The 25,029-nt window shown below is 36.7% G+C and overlaps 2 protein-coding genes across 3 annotated transcripts in view; one reads left to right on the forward strand and one right to left on the reverse strand.

Annotated features, from left to right (window-relative positions):
- The window catches only part of LOC139145231 (MAP kinase-activated protein kinase 5-like), a 39,624-nt gene extending 35,220 nt beyond the window's left edge, over positions 1 to 4,404 (reverse strand). Inside the window, exon 1 of the mRNA XM_070716256.1 lies at positions 4,148 to 4,404. Coding sequence (XP_070572357.1) covers positions 4,148 to 4,201 — 54 coding nt within the window. The 5' untranslated portion in view covers positions 4,202 to 4,404. The remainder of the gene's footprint in view (positions 1 to 4,147) is intronic.
- A 224-nt stretch (positions 4,405 to 4,628) lies between these two features.
- LOC139145230 (ubiquitin carboxyl-terminal hydrolase 30-like) lies at positions 4,629 to 22,793 on the forward strand. Of its 2 annotated transcripts, none has more exons than XM_070716254.1 (9): positions 4,629 to 4,806; positions 12,717 to 12,905; positions 13,606 to 13,706; positions 14,547 to 14,645; positions 15,969 to 16,103; positions 17,579 to 17,827; positions 18,981 to 19,186; positions 19,572 to 19,724; positions 20,350 to 22,793. In XM_070716254.1, the coding sequence occupies exons 1-9, from the start codon at positions 4,686 to 4,688 to the stop codon at positions 20,576 to 20,578; spliced, it is 1,482 nt and encodes a 493-aa protein (XP_070572355.1). In that variant the 5' UTR covers positions 4,629 to 4,685; the 3' UTR covers positions 20,579 to 22,793. The 2 variants fall into 2 exon arrangements, with proteins under 2 accessions (XP_070572355.1, XP_070572356.1); XM_070716255.1 differs by having other exon boundaries at positions 12,735 to 12,905.
- The last annotated feature ends 2,236 nt before the right edge of the window (positions 22,794 to 25,029 follow it).

Genomic DNA, 25,029 nt, shown 5'->3' on the forward strand with positions numbered 1-25,029 from the left:
GTTACTATAATTTTGGTGGGGAAAAATTACAGCTCTCAAACAGTTAAGAAGAAAAACTCGAAGCTGTTGCAGTGTTCTTTGATCAGGGAATTGTTACAAGAAATCTGAAAGGAAATTTTTGCTTCAGGACAAAATGTAGTATCGATTGAACACTGTTCACAATTACATTTTCATGAAGTGAACATTAATATGTTAGTATTATCATGAAAGAGTTTGGTTTTCTGTTGCTTCGCATTCACTGAATCAGTAAAACTTACAGCTTTATCAATTTATTCAGAATGTCAATTTCAAATTATTTTCTCCTGACTGTGATATCAACAACCATGGAAGCCTTGGAAGAACTTTTGGTTACTATACAGTACACTTACTCTCAACAAGACAGTAAATTTAATTGATAATATAAAACAATGTTAAGATAATCTTATCAATGGGTTCCTAATGTTTCATTTCATTTGACATTTGAAGTATTCATACATTCATAGCGTCATGAATATTTATGAATTGTTCGGTCTGGGAATTTGCAAAAGTTGAAATAAACATTACTTTGTACTTTTACTCAAGTAAATTATGCTTTCCAGTGGTCTCTATAGAAATATACATAATTGTTTTCCTTTTTGTGAAAGGAAATTTTTTTTCTTTAATGAAAGTAGACATTTCCAGTCATGAAAGTAGACATTTCCAATGTGTCACTGTGAGTGAATATATGAAACAAGTAAAAATGTAAATCAGGAAAAGGCCATTTGACGACTGACTGTCAATACAAAAAAGAACTGTGCAATCATTGGAAAAGTGTCAATGTTTGTTTATTATCCTAATGCTTAGTTGAGTGTCAATATAATTCTTTTTGGCCAATGAATATTCTCCAGGACCTACAATAATTGCTCATTTTAAGTTAATTGTACACTCAATTTATACACTTTGCATATAAATGAGTCTATTTATTAAAAAAATCCAGCATTGAGTGGAATAGTGACCTGGTATAAAAACTTCAGTTACTACCAGCTTTTTATGTCTCGTATCTGTCCATTTGGCAACTCTATGATCCAATGCACAAGAACAATTAAGTTTAATTTTCAGTATTCATAAACTCTGTCGGAAGTTTTGCTAAGTTTGTCAGACCTATATTCTGAAGAAGTTATTTATATTTGTAAAGAATAGTAGTAGTCCATTGGTCAAATTTCAAAGTCACATAATTCACCAAATAATTGCTTGAAATGAAGGTATTGTAAATTGCTACAATAGCGTGTGCAGGTACACATCAAGAAAATAAGAAAGTTCACAAAATCTTAATTACTTTTACCAGTCTGTAGTATGTGTGTAGTTAACTTTCAAAACTGAATAGAACTTAGATAAGGTACTCGTAAACTTTAAATTCTGAATATCTGATCGTTATGTTAAATCCCCCTTCTACATGTACCTGGTAATAGGGTAGTATGCGGCTCGAAAGTGAAAGACTTAAACTTTTGCTCAAACTTTCTTTATGGAATCTTTCAACCATTCACTTTCAAAACCAAGAATAAAAATCGAGGATCACCATGCAAATTTTGGTACTAGAAAAACAAATAACTCAAGATTTATCGATATTTAAAATTCAAAATGGCTGCCATCCCTGTGTTAACTCTATGGAGAAAAATAAAATTTGAATTTCAAAAAACTTGAAAGTTTTTCTTACTCCAAGAGCTTTAAAATGAACCCCCACAAGCAGTAGATCAGAAAAGAATTGTAAAAGTTTGAGAGTCTGAATGTCTGTCCCGAGGCGCTTATAAAATTAAACCCAGCTCAAAAAGGCCCGGGATTAGGATTAACTGAGATGTTAAGAAGATTATGAGGCATTTCTGTCTTTTGTCTTCTTTTGAAATTGCACTCATTATGTAAATATGTTGTTAGATTTTTTGGAATAAAAGGTTTATGCACTGGCAAATGGGGTTTAACAAATGAAGAAATTTTTCCTGAGTTATTTTGAAGAAAAAAAAATTACATTGGACATTCTACAGCCCTTGATCATTGACTCTTATAAAATATGCACAGCATCTCCAAACCAATATTGTAAACAAGTTACCTAGATACAGATAAAGATTAATCAATAAAAAATAAATAAAAAAATAAATAAATAAACAAATGAATATATACATACTCAAAAAACTAAAAGGAGGGGCTCAACTAGATGCATGTAGGTGTTTTAGTTTTGATTGGAGTCTAAGGGTAGCCCCCTTTGATAGTGACTGGCTATGTACAAGACCTGTATATAGTAGTAATTTGATTCTTATACACGTTCAAGTGATTGTACAAATTGCCTATGACATCACAGTCCCATCATTAATTTATTACATGCCTCGTATATCGAACGTCCCGCGCTCCATAGGATTCAATGGTAACTCGTCGATGACGTCGCAGGCCGCATAGTCATCATTGGACTGAAAGTGAACCGGAACTATTTTCAACTTGACAACGTTTTTATGTCAAATATGTCGAAATTTCATGTTTTGCACAGGAAATCCGGTTTTGGAAAATTTTGCAGAAAAAAAAATGATAAACCGCATAACAGTAGTTTAAATATATCATTGCGCCATTCGATGATGAAAATCGTTCCATTGTTAACGGATTTTCATCTAAGATGGAAATAAAGTATTGGATTATCATTTGCCAATAAATCTAAATAGTTTGAGTGAAAACTGTGTAAGAGAGGCATGTAATAAAAACATTATAGCCCAAACATGGGACTATGTACCCTCGGGGCAGGAGACCATTTGCCCTCCTTTATACGTCGGGCAAATGGTCACCCGCCCTCGGGCACATAGTCCCATGTTTGGGCTATAATATATAGTACTAATGCTGATTAGCTGATTGAAATGGCAAAATTGATACTTTATTAACACACTATGTACAGGGCTCCTACCCCAAGCTACATGTAGAGCGACATACATATAGGTGTAAAACTGAAGTATCTAATATTTAACCAATAAAGCACACCAGCGATGGTATACCACGAGATTTCGACCAGTTCACGACATATAATGCACGAGCGATAGCGAGTGCATATATGAAGTGAACTGGTCAAAATCTCGTGGTATACCGATGCTGGGTGTGATTTATTGCTATTATATCACAACAGTATATTGAAATTCTGGCATCGAACATCAAAAAAAGGATTTTGGCTCTTGCCGTGAGCTCACAAATGTGCCACCCGTGGTATATCGCTAATATACCATGGTTCTTTTCGCGTTTCGACCAATCAGATCACTGCATTTGCGCCATCAATATACTGGTATGATATAACGTACATTAGATCATATGCTTTATTGGTAACAGGCTTAAAATCAAAATCGACCCTATCAGATCAATTTATTCCTTGTGAAAACATCTTCAGGAAAAGAAAATGTCAACTTGAAGATTATTTTTTTCCAGGAAATGTATATCAAACCATATTGACAAATCTTTTTATCAACACTGATCTGTCAATGGCATATATTTGACATTTCATTTTATCTTTAACCTTGCATCAATAAAAAGCGTACCATTGACTTATTTGTCACCACATTTTAATAAATAACCAATATCAATAGCAAGTTAGCCTTATAAGCAGGGCTAGAAAGTTGGACTTGCAGCACCCTACATATTCTGTTTTGATAAGAGCACGTTAAGTTTAAATTGTGCTGTGTAATGTTGAAGAGAAAAAATATTCATGAATTTAATATATTTGAGAATTCAAAAGGCTCTGAATTTTCAGATCATGTTATGTTCTAGATTTTCTTGGAATCGGGAAAATTATATAACTGGTTAATTCTTGGATAATGTCAGCTTACAGTAATATCAGGAAAGATTTGCTATTACCCTCTTCTGGATGTCTATACTTTTCCAAGTTCCCCCCCCCCAAAAAAAAACCAACAAAACAAAACAAAACAAAACCACTAGATACCCAATTTATTCAGGAACCATGTGTTCTTGATTTGCAAGTGAAGACACCATACAAGATACTATACCTCTGATAGAATCTGTGGGATAAGTCCTAGCGATCAGTAAACCGACTTGTGTTTGTTGTTTGGTGTCAAGCGATGAATCATATTTTCTTCTAATGTGTATCATCAATGGTAGCCATGAAGTGAAGCGTTTTTTGCAACATAAAACATTCAACGAATGTTGATCTCACCTTAATTTTTAGACCAATATTGACCGAGGTATTAGCTGAAGACGGTTCGGCCATCCTTTGATTTCATTTCAGCTGAAATTCCTACGTTGTCTTGTCCAACTTGCGTCACCTTTCCAGCAGAGCGATAGCGCGCGGCTTTCTCTCAGTGCGTGTTGTATTATGATGTCAACCAACTCTGCTGGAGATTCCCAGGGTTAACGTTTCCGGGATATGTGTCAAAGGTTAAAGTTCCAGGGTCACCATCACATCATGGCGAACAACAGAAAAAGTATGTGACGACAGTCGATTACAGGATTTCGCCATTCTATACCCGTTAGATAAGCCATCTTAAAATAGTTTGGCGCTTACGAAATCGCGAGAATCGAGCTGCATCTCTGAAAACGATTTAAAGAAGGAAAAGTTTATCGAGAAAGTGGACAAGGGTTAAAATAATTGAGGTAGTTGTTTTACTGAGTGCAGTGCCGCAAAGTAGCGGACTACCAATAGGTATATATTGGCATGTAACCAATAGTTCCTAGGATCAATAGTTCAGAACATTATGCCATACAGTATTCGCTCTAAAGACATTGGGATACTAGGTGGTATCGCAGCTGCCGCGTTAACTGGGATATATGTGCTATGGGGACCCGGATCGTCAAGCACCAGCAGAAAGAAGACCGGTAAGTCAAATCGCGGCGATAGGACCTTATTTGGGGAGCTGTCATTATTTACGGCCTGGGGGGAGGAATCTGACGGGGAGGGGGTAACGTAAATATTAAAGCTATAAGGGGGTTGTTCGAAATGTTGAGAGAAGGAAGGTGGTTACTCAATTTTTGATGCAAAATGGGTTGAAACACGTCTGCACCACTGCACACATCAATTTCTCATAATGTTAAATTTGAGAGGGGGACTATCATGGTCTCCCCCCTGTCGGGTGTGCTAATAATTTTACCTTGTAAAAATACAAATTGAAAACACCTCTCAGATTGCACCAGAATGCGTGTACGTAGCGTCCAACCAATTTATTGAAAATCGAAAATTGAAATCACCTTCAAAATGCAATTTTCATTTGAATGAAATAACAACCAATTTTTGATATTCGTTTTTGCAGACAAAATTTTTATTTTACCGATTTTTTGGTACAGTTTTCGCGGCCCATCAATTCCCAAAAATATTAATTAAACAGCCTTTTGGCATAGAAAGCAACATTTGAAATGTTTCAAATCGAAAATTATTTTTCATTTTTATCTTCGTTAAAAAAAAACGATTGACGGCCCGTTTTAAATAAAGCTTCTGCTATTTCATTATTAATGAAACATAATTCTGTTTCGTCTTCTTTATATTTTGAATCCGAAAAGCAATTTTCAGTAAACACAAATTAAGCTTTAATCAATTAATTGTGTTTCATTCATAAGATTTGAAGACACAAGTTCGGGTTTACTTTTATTGAACGTTCCTTGTTTCATATTTTGATTTTAATTCGTTTTTTATCACAACTGGAAGTTGTGATATAGAGGTGGTTTCAACCGGTGTTTGATGTCGTCCATTTCCGTAAACGACAAAAAGTCAAAAACTGCTGAACAGACTGTGTTGATATTTGATACCGATACATAGACTGGTTCCAAGGTTCCAATTCCGAAAAATGGAGCCAAACGGAGTGCCGGTTAGATAGTTTTGGGAAATTTCTAACCCCCCTTTTTATCTAATTGATTTTAGGGGTCTTTCATATATGTAGTTTTGGAATGTACACCAATCCTGCATTGTGGACTGTTTTATGAGTTGTTGAACAGAAATGAGGTTTTGATGAATGTCAGAAATATGCAGGATGGCTGATTTGAAGTATAAGAGATTTCTATGGTCTTTTGGGCATCAAAAGCATTAAAAAAACATATTTCATAGTGTAGATTCTCACTTTTGAGATGACCCTAGGCATTTGTTAAGTAAACATCCTTGAGTCAATATACAGACTTTGACATTCCAGAGATTAAGTATCCACAACCTCACATGTTACAGTCTTTCACTACAATGGTATGGCCCAAACCTATCGTTATCAATGGAGAGTGTGGACCTGTCTACAGGAAATTGGGGTGAACAGGTTAGACAATGATGTTACAAGTTGTAGGTTAGTTATCAAGGTAGCACCAGCATAGAGTCCTGAGCATCTGTCCATGTGTTCTCACAGCAAATTACAGGGAAAAAAATTATTTGAGAAGTTTCTCTCCTTTAAATAGAAGTATATTACAATTTAAACCTGTCATGGATAGATTGCTCTCAAATGATCTGAAACACAGTTATTGCCCAACAAATCTATAGCAAGATTTATGTAAAGTTCATGAACTTACACAAGGTATTAGACAAAAGATGACCATGACTTTGCTACTTTTCAACATTTATTTCAATCAGATTTCCCCAGCTTAGTGTATAATTTTGTAATCTTAATTACTGTCAACTTAGCTTTACTAACTTATTCATACCTCATTATTCTTACACTACTGTTATACCTTATAACCACAAAATTTCAAGAGATGCATATATGATTGTCACTTAACAAACAATTTACAAATATGTCTTCTGCTTTTTCTCCATATACATATACATGTCTCTCTTCTCATAAAAATGAGCTTAAAATCGCAATGTGAAAAATAGTCTTTCAGCTATATGTTGCTCATTGACTTCATGGTCTGTCTAATTCACAGTGAGTGTGGTTGTTGATAAATGCCGATAATACTAGGCGGTCATAATGTCCAAGCGCCATTGGCGGTATTTTTAACATAATGACCATAGGTCACTATCACATCTGGAAGTTGTGATATAGGGTTAGCTTCAACCGGTGGTGGACAGTGTCCATTTTCCGTAAACGACAAAAGTCAAAAACCGCTGAACAGACTGCATTGATATTTGGTAGAGATATTCAGACTAATTCCAAGGTTCCAATTCCGAAAATGGAGCCAAACGGAGCAGCAGTTAGATAGTTTTGGGAAATTTCTAACCCCCCTTTAACTAATTGATTTTAGGGGTCTTTCATATATGTAGTTTTGGAATGTACACCAATCCTGCATTGTGGACTATTTAATGAGTTGTGGAACAGAAATGAGGTTTTGATGAATGTTACAAATATGAGGATGGCTGATTCAAAGTGTCAGAGATTTTCATGAGCTTTTGGTAATAAAATTGATAAAAAACAACATATTTAATGTTTTAGATCTCTCACATTTGTTATGACCCTTAACATTACAGACTTGATGACATAACCGGCTGCTGGACCTGTTTACTGGCGCATTGATTTAAAGACAAAGATCGTTTTATTTTGTAATAAGGACGTGTGATTTCGTAAAACATAGTCTATTAGCCTGGAAATGTGATTTTTGCGAATATTGCTTACCCCACTGACAAACAGTGTGGTTTGAAAATGGCTGGAATTCGCTACTTCGGGACTTTGTTTTCTGTGTGCATTTACTGACAAACTCCAAACCCGCAGCACCTACCCCATTCAGTATTTCATGTACAGGTGTACCCAGAGATAGAGTAGTTTCACAATGTGCCAGTTGTGATCAAGTGCCATTGGCGCTATTTTTAAAAATAATGTTGCCATTCTCAACAAAGCATAAAAATAACTTCAAGTCTTCAACTTTATTCTATCTTAACATAACAAAAATGGTATTTCTTCCGATTTTTGTAAAATATAAAATATAGGATAATTTTGACATTTGAAGGAGAACAAAAATGATGAGAATCGAAACTCGTTAATACTAAATCATGTACAACTAATTTAAAATGAATTCGCTGTTCATTTTGTTACTTGCGAAAATTGAAAATTGAAAATGGTAAGTTTCAACCATTTTCATTTTTTTGAAAATGGTCGAAAAACGACTTACATGTTATTTCAATTTCTTTGCTGTTCCTGGCCCTCTACTGGCCAGTGGGCGAGCAGCGATGCGTGCGAGATTTTCGGCTTCCGTCAACGCAAGAACTGCGGTAAATTAAAATGGAGTTGTCTTCCTTAGTCTCTGAAGAGTTTATGCGGCAAATGGTTGTTTTTGAAGGTAAAACACACTGCGAGATAGCATGTACTTTGAAAGACTTGTTTCCTGATCATAATCTGTCAGGATTAAGCGAGAGATCAGTGCGCAAATTTTGTGAAATACATGAAATTAAGCGACGCCACACGCCGAACAATGACCAATGATTAGTACAACATATACTGTTAACTTAACGAGCACTAGCAACGCTCAAAATATGCCCTTAAACAAAAATCCTTATAAGCGTCTAGAAACTCCGGTCAATGCTGGGTCATGTTAATTATAATATGACACCACACACCGGATCGCTCACTATAGTCAGTCAATACAGTGGCTAACTCTCTGAACTCTCTCAATAACGAATCTGGCTTCTCCTCCTCGAGGACGAAGATGACTTCATCACACAACCAAGCGGAGGGGATACAAAACAAGAGAGCGACTGATGAAGGAACCCCATTTTTGGTTCCGAAACACCGTTAAGACGAATCACTCAATCAACAAACCGGTTTACCGCGGGAACCCAGATTACATGACTAGGGTCTAATTCACGTGCCGCGTGCCAGGGACTCGTGAGAAATTGTAGGGAGGGAGGGCCTAATTAAAAAGAGTATACGGAATCTAGGAATTGCATTAGTTTATACATGCCCGTAGTACCGTATATTCAGGCAACACCACAATACCCATCTCAACACTACCTTTGTTGCGCCAAACTAACATAAGTCGGGGATTGAAATTGATTAGATGGAATAAAGTCTTTAGAGTTTGACCAATTTCGACATCTCTACATGCAGAGTCTCTAGTAAGCGTCACAGTGGTTAACTGGAAGTACATTTGTTTACGCATGGAGGTATAAAGTGAGAGTCGTCTTTTACCCGTGATTAGGACACCAAGACTGGCCAAGACTGTATCATGTTTCGAAAATCAATGTTGACCTGGCCTGACACGAGTATGCCTATTGCGTTCATGTTAGGCCTGCCCGCAGCCTATGTGTTGTGGTGGGACTGTGGTTTACTTGCACGCGTGCGAAATACAGCGTTTTGATAACATTTTGATTGATACAAGTTGGCAGGATGGTGGACTTGTCCACAAAATAAACCTGTTTGCAACGTTTTTATTGATACCTGTCAATAGGCTTACGCCTATACAGTTCGATAGACACCATAGGACCTAGATATTTGCAATATAGCAACCTTAACATATGGTCTACAAAATCAATGTACGGAATTTTGATTGATCAATTTTTAATGTTACAAATTTACGTGCAGTGTGATTTTGAAAAATACTGGCCTCCCTCCCTATAATTTCTCTTGAGTCCCTTTCTGCATATGCAGGCTGGTTATTCGCTGGTCCCCAGTTCAAGCATTTAGAAGGCGGCGTTGAAGCCCGAATGTTGATTTGTTCATGAAAATGAATCAATGAATTAAATTGGAGTGAAAATTCACCTACTTCTGGCTCGCGGCACGTGGCACGTGAATTAGGCTTACCCCGATTCACCGGTGTCTCACCATGTATTCCACACAAAATAAATGCAATGATCCTTTTATTCACCACATCGTAATGCTAAACAATCTTGGTAGAGCCGATGTGTGGAGTAGTCCTACGAGTATGGCGAGAGTGTCCGGCTTTGGCTACGCCGTGGGAGGCGGCGTAGCCAAAGCCGGACACTCTCGCCATACTCGTAGGGCAAATGTTTAGAGTTGCCCTCAATTTCCTTTATATCGTCTTCGGTGGCTAGTCTTCCGCAGCACATGCAGTGAGCGCGGGAACAAGTATGCGTTGCGGAAACTGGAAGTCTCGTACGCATTGATGCTGCTCACCCACTGGCCGGTAGAGGGCCGGGAACAGCAATTCAAATGAGTCGTCCTTCGACCATTTTCAACCAGATATGAACTGTAAATGCTCACGTGTTTCATTATATATTGCAGTTATGTGTAAATTTGAACCTTTGCCACATGTTTGCAACTTCATTGAAAGTATTATGATCAACATAATGAACATAATTCACCACAGATTAACTCTATAGGTCATTAAGTATTCAAATATGTAATTAGCTGAAAAAAATATTAATTTCTTTGACTGCTGTCATTGTATCACCACTTTATATAGCAAGTGTAATTGCCTTTGGTCAAGTCCTTCAAACTATATATTCCAAACTTTGAAAGCTCATTAGATATACAAACTATAAATTAGCTGACATGAAAACTTAAATGCGAAATGACCTCCAATAATGATATAACCTGGTATAATCATCAATGTACATAGCATGTTATGCCAATTTTGATCAAATAAATCCAAGTATATATCCCTAATTAGGAAAGTTCATTAAATACACAAATTAGGAATTGGCTGAAGCAAAAATGCTTAAAGGCGGAGCCTCCCTTTAAAAGGACGCCAAGGTATGGCGGCGTTCATTGTGTAAGTGGACACCAAACAGGCAACACGCGGGCACTCGCTCCAGAAAATGCAACTTTTTAGTTTTCCCCGGCCGCAAAAACCCAGACAGACTGCCAAGCGGTCAGCGTGACGTTGCTGCTGATCGAACTCTGTGGTTATATTCAAAGTCTAACCACAGGGGCTCATAAGTGCCTATTTAAGTCAATATTACAGCGTTTTTCTTTCTTTTTCAATGTTACAAATAAAGCTGAAGAGCACAACAATTGTGTAGCTGTCTTTTGTGTAGCTTGTATTGGCATGTATAGTGCGCCCTCAATGGGGAATGTAATCATATGTAAATACGACCTTTAGTTCCGTGACCTCTAGCCAATTCCTCTGGCCATGCCTTCTGGCCACGTGTACAGACGTCGCTGTGTTTACTGTACTATAAAATAGTAAAATCGTAAAAGTCAAAACCAGCCCGTAAATGGCATGAATCCCGTCTGAAAACACCACAGCTATGGACCCACAGCTATCTGTACCCCTGCTAACTACCTCGACGATAAGAACATGTTATTTTTAACCATTTTCCCGTGAGCCATCGACATTTTCTGCAACATTATCTCACTCGAGCATACATCGGAACTGAACTGAATACGTTGAAGGTCAAAAGTTCAAATTAGAGGAGAAACCATCAAGTGCTCATGGAAAAACGGTTGAAAATACATGTTCTTATTGTCTAGATACCTGTAGTAACCAGGAGTAGAGAACCAATGGTAGATAGTCACTAATAAATTGGATATAAGTTAATATATCCAAAAACTGATATATTTCATTATATTGCGAGCTAAATCAGCGACACCGATTGGTGTCATAGTAAACTACATGTACCAAAAAGTCTATGAGGTGGCTCGCAGCAGTTCTGTGGTGATGACCCTTGACCCAAGCATGATCAATTGACGCCACAGCTCCGCTGCGATATCACAGCTACCCCGGCTGACACTTTCCCCTGCAGCCTCCTATGTGTTCTCCCCCTGTGCTTTCAATATCTGCCTTTCAGGTATCTTAGTAAAACCTATACCCATCAAAAGTAAAAAATACTATATGGTTGGATACTGATTATAGCGTGAACTTTGATATCTACATTTTGTTGCGACTTTGAATTTCATTTTGTTGGTTTCACCTTTTTCAACCATCATGAGGTAACTGATGATAATATAGCAGGGTACACAAGGATTTGAAAGATCTTTACTATTTCAGTATTTTATGTAAATTTTACAGTACATGTATTGATATTTAACTTTTCTAAGGGGGCACTCAAAATTTCTGTGTGTGGTTACTCAAAATTTCAGTTTCCAATGAAATTCCCCTGACCCCCAGGCCGTAAATAATGATGGCTTCCTTACCTGAGCTGATTGCTTGTTTAAGAAATAATGGTGTAAAGTATAGCAAGTATGTTGGTGGTACTTATTTATCCTACATTAGACATCAGCATAAGTTGTGTTCAATTGATTTAAAGGGACTACCGGTAGTTCATGATTTCTTTTACAAAAAGAGAAAAATAAAATGAAAAAGCAATGTTCCTTTACTACTTCCTTGTCATATTCTGCTCTTGGTTCTAGACCATATACCAGAACTCCACTATCTATGGTTTGGTCCATGACTTGTCAGAGACACATTCCGTATGATGTAAAACGAGATTTAGTTGTTCGGTTCTTGTGCTGTTTGAGAAGTTTGAGAAGAAGATCATGATCAAGACAATTTATTTTACACATTCACCACCGTGGTTTGTCCCAAATCTATTGTTTTCAATGAGAGTGTAGATTGTCTCACAGGGACCTAGGGGTGACCAGGTTAGGATACTCAGTCTTTACCTGTCAAGTCACGCTCACCAACATGTAGCATCATATACATTTTCACTCTACTAAAGAGAGATCAGTTTCCTGTTAGGAAAGCAGTTTAACTTTCCATCAAATGTATAGGTAGAAGTATTTTATATTCTCTGTTGAAATGAATGCTGGCTGTCAAACACTGAATGATCAGATTTCAAAGGTCACTCATAGGGGATTCTCAAAAGGCTGGCATATTTTTCCCTAGTTTGCTTTTGAACCAGTAAATTGCTTTGATATATTTGATCACAGTAACTTTAAGCTTTAACCATTCAACTCCCATTGCATGAGGATTTCCAATTTCTGCAGGATTTGTTTCAATTGCAGGGCGATGTCCTGGATTGGTCAACCAAGGCAACACATGTTTCCTGAATGCAGTGTTGCAGAGTCTTGCCTCCTGCCCGTCATTTGTTTGTTGGTTGGCTGATTTCATAGATATTTACTCCAATGGAGATCACAGACAGTACATGGCTTACCCACTGATTAAAGTCACAAAAGGTGAGACTGAAAGCTAAAATATAAGAGCTCATACAATCTTTCTGAAAGGCTTATTACCTACAATCAAGAAGGGGGTTGTCTTTACAATCAGCTATCATACTAAATGTTTAACAACAATATGAACCGTTGCGTCTTATTCTTAATTAATGAAGGAAGAAAAATTCTGTCGACACACACTGAAAATAAGAAGTTGGGCTTTTTTCAACCATGCTAGGTTTATGATAATGCAAAAAAAAGGTGATCATATTATTTGAAAACAAATGTGAGTAATTATTTGAAAATATTACCCATAATCTGCCTGTTTTCCCTTCTAAGATCTACTGTAGCATACTTATTCACCTCACTGCAGTGTAGCTGGAAGATTAGATGTGTCATTCTGTGAATATAGGGATCTGTGTTGTCTCTAAAATTTTGAAGTTTATGCAGACATGCTACTGCTTCGTTTCTGATACGAGCCATGTGATATGGATGTTGCCAAAGCATTGGCAGCCTACATGCTGGTGATTTTCTAGTTCGCATATACAAGCCAGATCTCGTCGTTCTCTTTGTTGTGGAAAATTATTCTCATAAAATACGATAAACTAATGATAAGTGAGTTACAATCAGCGTGCAGTTCACTTTCACATGAAGACAGTTGTGCAAAGAATGCCGTAAGAACTGAATATAACTTTGATCTCTCTTTTTTTGTTTTGGTTATCAGTTTTATGTAATCAAAGTGAAGACACTGAAGATCCGTACAACCCTGTTGAAGTGTTGGAAGGATTACGTGCCAGGAGATGGGTCATATCATGGGAAGAACAGGTCAGTAGCAACATTCGTGTTTTTTAAACTCAAAGGAGCGAGTTACAGGATTAGACTTAGACACGCAGGCAGACAGAGCAGCATAGGAACTAACATTGCAATCCAGTTATGATACACAATGCTGTTGGCAGATCTTACCGTGTGTGATACACGAACAGTGAAATTAGTCAATTGTGATGAGAGGATTTTAATCAGATGAAATCACAATGAAATGGAACATTACGGAAGAAACGATCAAATCTTCTATTAACATTGATATTTAGAGCTGTAGTCACAATTTGTGGTTTTGACAATTGCATCTTGGACAAACACTGACAGGCAGACACAGCAGCATGGAGACTGACATTGCGATCCTATTGTGACATACAACTCTGCAGACAGATTATACTGTGTGTACATGTAATACCCAAACAGTGAAATAAGTCAATTACGATGAGAAAATTTTTCACCATAATCAGGTGAGATTGAAAAGAAAGAGAAAATTTAAGTTTAAATGATCAAATCTTCTATTAAAATTAACATTTAGGGCAACATTCATAATTTGTGGTTTAAAAAATTGCATCTTTCCAAATTTTTGGATGGTCCAGGCATCGTAGTAGTAATTTGTTTATTAATGAGACATGCAACTCCTTGAGTTGCCCAGACGAATGGGCTTATAAGTCTCTTTTGCCTCAAACATGCATAACAGGTATATTAATCAGAAGAAACTTACAGTACTGATTTTAATTTCTTTCAAAAGTTCTTTCAATGGTTCATGAAATTGAAAATATTCATCATGTTTCATTGAAATGTCTCTTTGTTAAGATTTACTGATGTGTGTTTGCATGTCACATTGTATAGGATGCACATGAACTGTTCCATGTCTTGACGACAACTCTGTCGGAAGAAGCTGAGAAGTTCCCAGCTCATCCATCATTACTTGATATGGCCACCCTGGAGGTAAGAAGTACAAACCAACAATTTTCATGTCACTTTTCATGTAGGAGATAAATAATCTGGTTCCCTGACCCATTTCCCCGGTAGAGGGCGTGAGGAAATATAGGGTCAGGTACCGGCTAATGTAAACATGGACACTATTGGGTTAAAGAAAACAAGCTGTGATTGGATGAAAGTAACACTTGTAACTTTTTCTCATGTTTCTTGGGTTTCGCACTTTCAGGCTCACTTGACACCAACTTCTTGTTTGTACCACAAAGCCGTGGAGGTAGAAAGAAAGATTTAGCCACTGTGATTTAGCACACCTCTTGATACTTTTAGAACGTCGACATGATGCCTGGCATTTTTCACGAAATTCGGACACCATTCTATCCATCGAAATCAATCGTCGTTCACAGTTCCAACAAAGTTTGCTTTCAATCAGCTGTGATATCGCAGCAGTACTTGTGGCGTGTATCGAACGTGCTCTGGTCATTGGGGTCACGCCACAGTAGGCGATGACCTCAATGACCCTAGCGCGTTCGATACACGCCACAAGTACTGCTGCGATATCACAGCCAGCCTTCAATCACCTCTATTTCCCCGTACTTCTGGATTAATCCTTTCAGTTTATGTTTCCCGTCTCGTGTGCCAATGTTTTTGGTTCGGATACCAGTGTTCGAACATAATTCTGATCCAGTCGAATTTTGACCGGCGTTTTCATGGTAGCAGCCATATTTGTTGTATATCGTTCTGTCAGGTGACTAACCTCCGCCATCTTGAACAAAATTCTGTTCAAGATGGCTACCCGGTACCTGACCCTATATTTCCCCATGCCTTCTACCGGGGAAATGGGTCAGGGAACCAGACTAGGAGATAAAGTAATCACTGAATCACTTTCAAAGGTTCTATTTGAGATAATTTTGCCTCTTGCCAACTTCACCTTTGAAATGATATCAGTAATTTAAATCATTTGATCATTTCAGACATGCACATTCTTTATCTCATGCTTGCACACTGTAGCAGCAGAGTGAGTATAATAAATTCACCTGATTCTGATTCTGATTCTGATGACAAATTTGTTCGACATCTCAGAATCAAAATGAAAATAAATGTAATAATTCACACCAATTCTGATTCTTATGGCAGCTTTGTATGATGTTTCAGAATCAAAATCAAGAATAAATAAAATAATTTTTCCTAAATCTGATTCTGATTTTGATGACAAGCTTGTAGGTTCTTTCAGAACCAAAGAACTACCAAACATCTAAGTAAGAAATATTCAGCAGGAGTCATCACACAAACTAAACCTGTATGATTTTGTCTTGTAAATTTTTCATCCAACAGGCAAGGTATGGTATTCAAGAGAAAGCAAAGAATCGCAGTGAGATTCCTCTACTGAAGTTGCCAAATAGTAAAACTGATCATCCATTCACTGGCTCACTGGCCAGTCAGCTAACATGCAAACAGTGTGGATACAGAGTAAGTGTTAAGAAGTCTTCCTTAAACCCTAATTTCTGTTTACCATACTTCATCTTTGATGTGTACACGGAGAAAGAAAACTGCAATGTTCACGTGAAAGGAGACTTTCGATGCAATGTAATTCTAATTCTCTTCCTTTTTCATTAGTTACTTCTCTGTGAATATCAATCAGTATTAAGCTATGTTCTATTGCCCTGCCCAATGAATATTAACCTATGGTCTATTACCCTGCCCAATGAATATTAACCTAGAATCTATTACCCTTCCCAATGAATATTAACCTATGTTCTATTGCCCTGCCCAATGAATATTAACCTATGTTCTATTGCCCTGCCACATGAATATTAACCTATGTTCTATTGCCCTGCCAATAAATATTAAGCTATGTTCTATTGCCCTGCCCAATGAATATTGACCTATGTTCTATTGCCCTTCCCAATGAATATTAATCTATGTTCTATTGCCCTGCCCAATGAATATTAACCTATGTTCTATTGCCCTGCCCAATGAATATTAACCTATGTTCTATTGCCCTGCCCAATGAATATTAACCTATGTTCTATTGCCCTGCCCAATGAATATTAACCTATGTTCTATTGCCCTGCCCAATGAATATTAACCTATGTTCTATTGCCCTGCCCAATGAATATTAACCTATGTTCTATTACCCTGCCCAATGAATATTAACCTATGTTCTATTGCCCTGCCCAATGAATATTAACCTATGTTCTATTGCCCTGCCAAATGAATATTAACCTATGGTCTATTACCCTGCCCAATGAATATTAACCTATGTTCTATTACCCTTCCCAATGAATATTAATCTATGTTCTATTGCCCTGCCCAATGAATATTGACCTATGTTCTATTGCCCTGCCCAATGAATATTAACCTATGTTCTATTACCCTTCCCAATTAATATTAACCTATGTTCTATTGCCCTGCCCAATAAATATTAACCTATGTTCTATTGCTCTGCCCAATGAATATTAACCTATGTTCTATTACCCTTCCCAATGAATATTAACCTATGTTCTATTACCCTTCCCAATGAATATTAACCTATGTTCTATTACCCTTCCCAATTAATATTAACCTATGTTCTATTGCCCTGCCCAATGAATATTAACCTATGTTCTATTGCCCTGCCCAATGAATATTAACCTATGTTCTATTGCCCTGCCCAATGAATATTAACCTATGGTCTATTACCCTGCCCAAAGAATATTAACCTATAATCTATTACCCTTCCCAATGAATATTAACCTATGTTCTAAAGCCCTGCACAATGAATATTAACCTATGTTTTATTGCCCTGCCCAATGAATATTGATCTAACTGCTATAATCTCAAGCTATAAATGTTTAGTTATTTTAAATAATCAAATAAGATTGAATTCACTGCTTTAGCCTTGAATGTTATGACCAGCCATACAACATACTGCAGTTAATTTATTTGTTCTTTATTCATTTCAGTGTCCAATAAAATATGACAACTTTGACAGCATTTCCCTGAGTTTATCACCAAAGTACTACGGCAATGTGACCCTGGAGTCTCTGTTGAATCGTTTTGTCATGTCAGAGATTGTAGAGGATGTAGAGTGTACAGGATGTGCAAAGCTGCTTGCTAAGTTCAACCTCTTGAAGGTGAATGGTAAACGAGATCAAACAACGGAAAATATCAAACCAAGGGCGACTTTTATTAAACAGTTAAATTTAGGCAAGGTATGTTGGGTTAGAACTGGATATGGCTTCATAACTTCAATCTTTTAATCTTGAAGTGCTATGATTTGAAACGTTATTTGACTGTACTACTGACATTGTACATTTAATCAAGTGAATGGTATTGACATTCAAAATCAAGCATCCTTCTGATGTAGTATGATCTACAGATTAACCCTTTGCACCCTGACCACCTGGTACCCTATGACATCATGCGGAGCCAGGTTCAAAGGGTTAATTGTACCACAAAAGATGATGATTACATTTTGACTTCAAATGACATTCAGCAACAAAATTTGTTCTCCAATTTCTCCTTTCAAGCCAATATTCTTTAAAATTGGTTGAACTAAATAACTGAGTTCTAATTTTTGCTCAATGATGAAATAGCTGAGTAGAATTTCTGTGAGAAATTAAAAATTAGAACAGCTGCATTGTTTCTCAGAAAAACGAGTGAAAACACTTGTCTAAATCACTAAAAAATGATATGCAATCTGATTAACAAATGTTATGGTAATCTATATTTTCAAATGACATGTCAAAGTTATACTATTTCCACACATTTTCACCAATATAGTCAAACCTTTTACAATATTTAAGGTTCTAGGAGTTTTCAACAGTTAAGTTGAAACAGTGATTAAAACAAGTGTCAATTTGCTGGAGTAATGATATGACTGTTATTCAGAGCCTCAGTGATAAATTTGATTAGCGATATCTTTTTGCATTTTTTCAGTAAAGAAAGTTTGAAATCAAAATGCAACTTTATGTAAAATGCTTACCAAAGTATGACCAGAGAACATTTTTCAAACATTTTACAACTAATTTAACTAAATAATTTTCATGTTTCATCACAAATATGGCCGCCGAAAATATATGCATATGCGCATGAATTTAATCAGCCAAAGCCATCACCAAGGATTGAAATAGTGACATTTTCAATGACAATATGGCTTAATAACAGGAATCCAAAACCTCTCTCCAAGGATTGGATTGTAATTTTGGTAAGTGAAATGCAGAAGATACAGCTACTGAGAGAAATCATAAGCATGGAGTCCTGACCAATCAATTGAAATAATCATTAACCTGTATCATGGCAACATATCCTACAAGTGTGTCAGGATCTTCAAATTGTCTTGTACCTTTGTTTTCTGCCATGCAGTTACCGCAGTGTCTGTGCATACACATAAACAGGAGAATCTGGCTTCCCAATGGAATGCCAATGAAGAGGCAGGATGTTGTCAAGTTTCCAGAAATGCTGAACATGGACAAGTTTAAGTATTTACATCAAGCGAATGCCAAAGATGAGTCGTCACAAGCAAATGCAGCGGCAAGCTGCAAGAACAATGAAAAGACTACAGCAAATGGGTAAGAAACCAAGCCTTGAAAAGATTTAAAATACCATTTTGTATTGATTTCTGTCAGTATACATGATTGTGATGCTGCAGGCGTCTGCTACAGTGAAATTTGTCTCCAGCAGTTTTAATGAAATAATATAAGTTAATTCCCTGTTTTTGAGAAACAGGAAAATTTTGTGCAGTTTTGTTTTATTTGTTGTGTATGTTCTACGGGAAAATTGACAAGAAAATGTGCTTAATTATATTTTGGCTCCCTTTAGCTTTATGTATGTATGGCAAGTAGGAGCTGTCAGTTGATTGTCAGTCGACCGTGTGTATGACATATCATGCCTTGGAAATCATGAATGCTCTATTTATTTTTGAAATGTTTGCTTGTTCTTGAACACTTATCATAGCGATGTGCCGGCTGTTCCATATTTCTGCAATGGTTCCTTCAGCCAACTGAAGCCCCATCCAATGATGAAAGGTCTGTCTTCCCTCTATCGGAATGGTATCAACCAGTCTGTATCAGCCAGAGGCACAGAAGTTGCCAAATCATTTTACCAGAGGTGAGGGCTTACAGTACCTTCAGTGAACAGCTCATATCTGACACAAAATTTTGCATCCATCATGAATTGTTCTTTCAAAGATTAACCTTCACCTCAATGGTTTGGCCTAAACTCATCATTTCCAATAGTGGTTTTGGACCTGTTTACAGTGATTCGGGGGTGAACAGGTAATAGTTGTTCATCTACAAATATTGCGGTCATACTACGACTGGGAATTTTTGGATTTGGAAATTCTTCAGTTGTTGCTGATCACATGCTATGCTAATATTTAATATTTAATCTAGAGAGCGCTATCCGTAATTTATCATTTCACGCTGTTGTCAAAGTAACATGCTCCTTGCAGACGTCAACAGGGAATATTGCCACTCACAAACAGATTCTGTTTGCATCCAAATATTTTATCACTTGGTAAAATTATCGTCAAATTTTAACAATTTGTAAATTGTTGGCAATCCAAAACAAGTATATGCATTTTTTATTCACCTGTTGCCAAGTTAGTAGAAAGTAGCAAAATTGTGTGCAATCGCTATAAGGAAATCGATCATGTCATAAAAATGCGTGAATACACTTTCCTGTAAAGATTCACAAATGGAAAGCAAAACTGATTATTCCTTTTTCTTCACAGGCAAATGTCAGTGGAATCAAATTACAAGCTAGTTGCTGCTGTCGCCCACATGGGAGATGCGTACTCTGGCCATTTTGTGACGTATCGTCGTGTGCCAACATCGTCGGGTGACGTGCTTAGCAACCAGTGGCTGTACACATCGGATTCACGCGTTCGCAAGGTATCTCTGAAGGAAGTCATGGCCTCTCAAGCATACATGCTATTCTATGAAAGAGCAACGGTCAAATGAACTGGTTTGAAATGAGAAGTGACTTTAAATTACAAACTCAAAATGTACATATTTCCTACAAGTGTCTTGTTTTGACTTCAACAGTGTTTTGGCAATCTTTTCTGATTTACTGGAGTGTGTTTTATCCCGTGGACGAGTGCCAAGCCATAAACCCTGAAATTTCCTTCCAGTTTCCCTGACACATTGCAAAGATTTTACAAAAAGAACATAATATTGTTTTCTCCTTTACCCAAAGTTTATTACATTGTGATTCTTTTTAGTGTCAGAGATAAAGGATATTGTACATGTACTTGATCAAATTTTGACATTTTGTTATTAATTGTTGAAGAAGTGCCTTGTCAATGCATTCTATCGGTAATTTATGCCACTGCAGTATTGTGTGTTGTAAAGGTTTTTGTGCGAGACTTTTTTCAGCATTGCCACCATTCTTGTTTTTTTTTTCATGTGCTTTGAATTTTCCATTCCTGTTTTCATCCATTTTATCAGCTTTAAAGCATGTTTGATTCTGTGCCAAAAAAGTCTGGGTGTGCCTGCAATGAAGACCATGGTGAGTCATGTAAAAAAGCACGGAAACAAATAGTTTCTGTATTGATCATATACTCAGATGGAATACACTGAAAAATGCTGTCTTGCATTCTAGTGTGGTTTATCACATGTACCATTATGTGTCTTATCATGGCAGGCTTTCTTCCAGTTTTTGCTTGGTAATTAGTTCATGGTCATGTTTTGTCCAAAATAGAATGTGCTTTATGTAAAGCAGAAATTTCATTACGTATTGAATTTGACCTCCCAGAGAAAATTGTGTCGACATGGTAGTGTCATTGAAGGGACATTAATGCTAACTTTTGATGTTCTTTACATTATTTTTATTTTGTATGTCAATTGCAAGTTCTTCTTCTACTCCCAAAAGAATGTTGAAACACCCACTATTTAGCTTGTCAACATAGCGTCTGTTTGTGTAAAATTCACTGTTATTGTTCACATGTACAGGCGGAGTTGACAAGCTGAATTCTGTGTATATCAACATGCTTTTGGGAGTGGAACAAGAAATTATGGTTGACATTAAAAACAAAAATTGTAAAAATGTCATCAAAAGCAATACTGGCTCTGTAACTATCAGGAAATGATTGTGTGTGGCAACAAAATTGCAAGAAGTGATTGACAGACCTAGAGACTTGGGATTCACTGTCCATTGTGTACCAAATGGTGCTTGCCTTTATGCTGAACTCAGCTGGCTTTGCTGCAACTTTCATGCACAATGACAAGATATCACTCATTGGGTGACTGGGAGAGTGAATAACCCAGGCAATGAGTATTGGTGTGTCTTAAAGAGTTCAGTTTTTGTCAGTCTCAAATTCATCTGGTATATTTTATATTTAACAATATCAGCAGTATATGGCACCCAGTGAAGTGAGTGAATATAGTGATTTACCATATCACCAAGGGTACCATCCCAGAGTTGAAGAAGGACCACCAGAATTGGAATCACATGTACATGTTACAATTTCATACTGGGTCCACTATACTTGCTTTGATTTGCAATGTGCTCATTCATTTACGTTTGCCCCTTTGAATGTTGAAATCATCAGGTTTTCTTCAAATATTTTGTTTTACTTATTTATTGCCTTTGATTTGATTATGGAGCAGTCAAACTTACATTCATCACATTCATTATCATGTTGGTCTTTGGAAATTTACTGACGGAAGCATTCTCCAAATCTTTGGTAGTCTGTGGAAAGTCTTGGCAGACGCACCTGGTATGAGACTAATGATCATGAATGAGCCCACATGGAGCAGGAAACTGATTGTGCTTGACCTGTGCATTATTCTCTCAAACTTAACACTTGATAATAGCTAGGGGGATTTCTAGTCGAAGCAAGCAGTGTCTGGCTGACTGAGATACCCCTGTTATATCAAGTGATTAACACATATTGTTGCAACTCAAAGTCATCAGCTGATTTTATCGTAGATTTATATCTTTGAACCATCACACTTCATGGAAAGATAATTTTTGATGAGAATATAATGAGTATATTGAATTGTGAATAATTTACTTTTTGAAGTTTTCATAAATGTAAATTGAAAGGAATGTTGTCTATCAACAAGGAAATATTTCTAGGAATGTGAACAAATGTTAATTACGCAGAGTGACAGGTGTTTATTGAACTTTGAAACCTCTGTACACAATGAAATAAAGTTTTTCAAATATGCAAAATTTGTCTCTAAATTTATGTCATCATTAGCTATAGGAGTTGCACTTCATGTTTATGAAGAGAAACCGGGTCTGAATAAATATTGTCTTTTACAGCCGATGACAGCAAGTTCATACGAATGTTGCTAGGGATACAGTAACCATGGCAATTTTAAACAATCCAGTGCATCATAGCAAACTGACATCACAAAGACAGTACCAGTACTGATGACAGTAATTGACAAGTTGCCGTTGTCATAAACTATTGTTGACGTCAACCATTTATTATGAGTACAGTATCTGATGTTCTCATATGACAAGCCAACATAAATTTAACTAATATTTTAGTTAGTTGTTTTGCTACCGATTTAATAATTCCCACAAAAAAACTAGTTCATTGTGTCAGCCTGTGTATATTGTTCTGATGTATTAACCTTTCAACTCCCACACATACCATTCAAAACTTCTGCCTGTGTCTTCTCAGCTTGCAGAGGAAATAAGGAAACTATTTCTTTGCAATGTTTTTTTATTTCACCTACATGTAGTTGGTTTTACAGTGACAGCGATTTTTACATTTCAAGAAAAGAGAAATACAGATCGTTGCTACAAGGCACATTCAAATTCTTCATAGTACAGGGACATTACTAGATGCTTTCTCTATATATATCATTGCTCAGTTTCTAGAGGATTTCCCAAGTACCTCCCCCCCCTTTTGATATTCAGTGTGTAGGTCCTATTCAGATCCTATTCACTGTCTGAACAGGACAGAACCAAATTGCAAACAGTGGGGATAGCGGGTGTGTGTGGAGTGATCCATTCAACATTAAAACAGTGTCATTGAAATGTAGCCATACAGGCTCTGGGATAATTAGGCATGGAAGAGTAAACAAGAATCGGAGAAGAAACATTAAGTTTCCATTTCGGCATATGTCAGTGAGAATTTGACAATGATGTACAAACTGAGTAGCTCACTGAATCATTATTTTAAATTACACACCTTTTATTAAAATGTATTGAAGTTGCTGCGTTACTGACAGGATTTTCTCAAAGACAACATTACAAAACGGAGTCCCTGAGGTGCGTACATCGTATCTGTCTATCACAATTGCCCAGTGTAAGTTTTCAGTAATTAAACAGTGAAGTGACAGACAGCCATGTAGGCATTAACAAAAGCAAGTGTTTGTGTGTTGTTTATTGACGTTTAATGTATTATTTGTTACTGGTGTCTTTAAGTATCTGCTGCAAACAGGTAACATTGGGAGCAACTAAAACACATTTAGAAATGTGTATAATTTAGATTATATGTTGTAAGGTTCTGGCCATCATAAAAATTACACTGAAATTTGCTGAAAGGATTATATGATTGTAGAGTATTTCCTCAGAGCAACCCACCACTGGGAAATCTATGCAAATGAAGAGGTCAGAGGTCATTCACATGAATGTAAAAGAGGGCTGTGGCATTTTCTATATCGTACCATCACCATTCTACTTAGCTATCAGATATCCGTACACTTAGAAAGCTCACTCCTAGCCCATCCACTGGTACATATGATTATTGATAACATCACATCAAACAATGAAATTATGCGAGCATAAACCCAGTGAAATTATGAAAGGAAAAACACTATGATCCGATTTAAACTCTTTTTTTTCATATGAATCCCATGTACTACAAACCAGTACAAAGTTTGTTTCATAGCGCTACTTGAAATATTTAACAAAGATTACACTGTTAACTATATTCTCTAATATAAAGTAAAATCAAAACTCTATAATTTGATCAGATATATTGTTTTAAAATCTGCAGTTTTTTTAATGTACACATTTTTGTGGTGTGACTGGGAAACACAGCATTTGAAATATACAGTTTGTAAGTTATTCAGCACATACACATACACATACATATACCCTGTGTTATTCATTATATTCCATGATGAAATGTAAGTTTAATTTTTCCTAAGTTTCCGGCATGGGCATTCATCCAAGCCTTTCTGACAGGATGTATGTGCCCTCTGTAGTTGAGCTTCGCCGAGTCCAGTTTTATGATGAGTTTCTGTTTGGTGTCATCAGCTTACCAAGCTTTCAATATTAATTGAGGCTACTGATGTTCTGGATACTAATATTACACCCTCCTGCCTGAATCAACAATGAGCAACTTTGAGGTGTAGCATAGCAATTCACATAACACACAGAGCGCCCTCATGTACACAACTCTGGAAGTGACAATTGTTGCGTTGACTGTTTGCTTTTTGACATCTGA

This window comes from Ptychodera flava, chromosome 12 (genome assembly GCF_041260155.1).
Source record: "Ptychodera flava strain L36383 chromosome 12, AS_Pfla_20210202, whole genome shotgun sequence".
In the NCBI taxonomy this organism is placed as follows: Eukaryota; Metazoa; Hemichordata; class Enteropneusta; family Ptychoderidae; genus Ptychodera; species Ptychodera flava.

What these genes read in the sequence shown, in the direction of transcription:
- LOC139145230 (XM_070716254.1), top strand. Translation starts at nt 4,686, where the DNA reads ATGCCATACAGTATTCGCTCTAAAGACATTGGGATACTAGGTGGTATC. An exon ending in ACTGATTAAAGTCACAAAAG is followed by an intron (nt 12,906 to 13,605) that starts GTGAGACTGAAA and finishes TTTGGTTATCAG; the next exon opens with TTTTATGTAATCAAAGTGAA. An exon ending in GAAAAGACTACAGCAAATGG is followed by an intron (nt 19,187 to 19,571) that starts GTAAGAAACCAA and finishes CACTTATCATAG; the next exon opens with CGATGTGCCGGCTGTTCCAT.